Raw genomic sequence first — 1,079 nt, 5'->3', positions numbered from 1 at the left:
AGCAATAACGAATTTGAAATATTTCCAGCTGTAATAGGAAAGCTGAAGAATCTACAATACCTGAATCTTAGTAATAACAAATTAAAGTCGTTGCCTGGTGAGATGGGAGAGCTGAAGAATCTAAAAATATTGTATCTCAATGGCAACAAACTCATGACATTGCCAGTCGAGATAAAAAAGTTGTCCGACTCTTTGCAATTATTGGATTTAAGAGGCGGAAATAGTATTTCAGAGGTTGGAGATGAAGAAAAGACACTAGGTAAGAAAGAACTGAAAGAGATATTTAGACACTGCGTCAGATTTGATGGGGATGTTTGGCAAAGATCCCAGTGAGTCAATTATTGCAGTAAATTGATTCACAAACTTGATGTAGTTGTGTTCTCTTTAATCCTGCTTCGTGTGTCTTTACTACATAAGTCTTCAAGCCTTTCTCGAAGAATATTCATTAGTCTGTCTATATCTTTTATGTCCTAGTTTTATAGAAGATATGTTTGAGATATTCCTGGAATCTGAAGTCCTCTTCATGATGGATTGGAACTGTCTTTGGTTGGGTACTCTTAAGAATTCCTCAAGAGTATTTTAATGATACAGCATAAGGGAGTTGATAGAAGATGTGAAACAAATAAAAGCACAGAATAGCAAGATATGATTGCGCAAGTTTAATGACTGTTATAGAGACAAGCCTTTAGGGGACTGAGTTGTTATAATAAAACACGGTCAAAATATAAGAGTAAACTAGCTTTGAGGCTAGGCAGCAGTCTCCTCTGGGCAAGCCGGTAAGTACATCCAGTAACTTCACCCGTTCTTGTTTGGCAATCCTCTAGCATATTCTCTGCCAATGAACACTTTAGGTTCAGCCCTTGGGCGCAGTGGTTGAAATATCTCTTCTTTTTGAATGAATGGACCAAGTAGCTGGCGTACATATAAGTCGTGCTTGCCAATGCTAAGAACCATAAACTGTAACAGCTCATTAGGACAATATCAAAGAACATTGTGTAGAAGATAAAGGTTGAAGAAGGCATATGAATAAAAGTATTTTAAATCAGTATTAAAGACTAATTTAATCAGTTATTGACACC

The 1,079-nt window shown here is 36.5% G+C and overlaps 2 protein-coding genes across 2 annotated transcripts; one reads left to right on the top strand and one right to left on the bottom strand.

Moving 5' to 3' along the window:
• VICG_02169 (uncharacterized protein) lies at window positions 1-333 on the top strand (the record flags this gene model as incomplete). The annotated part of the gene is made up of 1 exon (XM_007605552.1): window positions 1-333. A coding segment is annotated over one exon (333 nt), but the record flags the coding sequence as incomplete, so codon positions are not given.
• A 368-nt stretch (window positions 334-701) lies between these two features.
• VICG_02168 (uncharacterized protein) lies at window positions 702-1,022 on the bottom strand (the record flags this gene model as incomplete). The annotated part of the gene is made up of 1 exon (XM_007605551.1): window positions 702-1,022. One exon carries the CDS (start codon window positions 1,020-1,022, stop codon window positions 702-704), a length of 321 nt encoding a protein of 106 aa, XP_007605613.1.
• Between the last annotated feature and the right edge of the window lie 57 nt (window positions 1,023-1,079).

The sequence above is a fragment of the Vittaforma corneae genome (assembly GCF_000231115.1).
Source record: "Vittaforma corneae ATCC 50505 unplaced genomic scaffold supercont1.90, whole genome shotgun sequence".
NCBI classification, from domain to species: domain Eukaryota; kingdom Fungi; phylum Microsporidia; family Nosematidae; genus Vittaforma; species Vittaforma corneae.
Note: the sequence above shows the minus strand (reverse complement) of the source record. Positions and strands in the feature narration are given on the sequence as shown.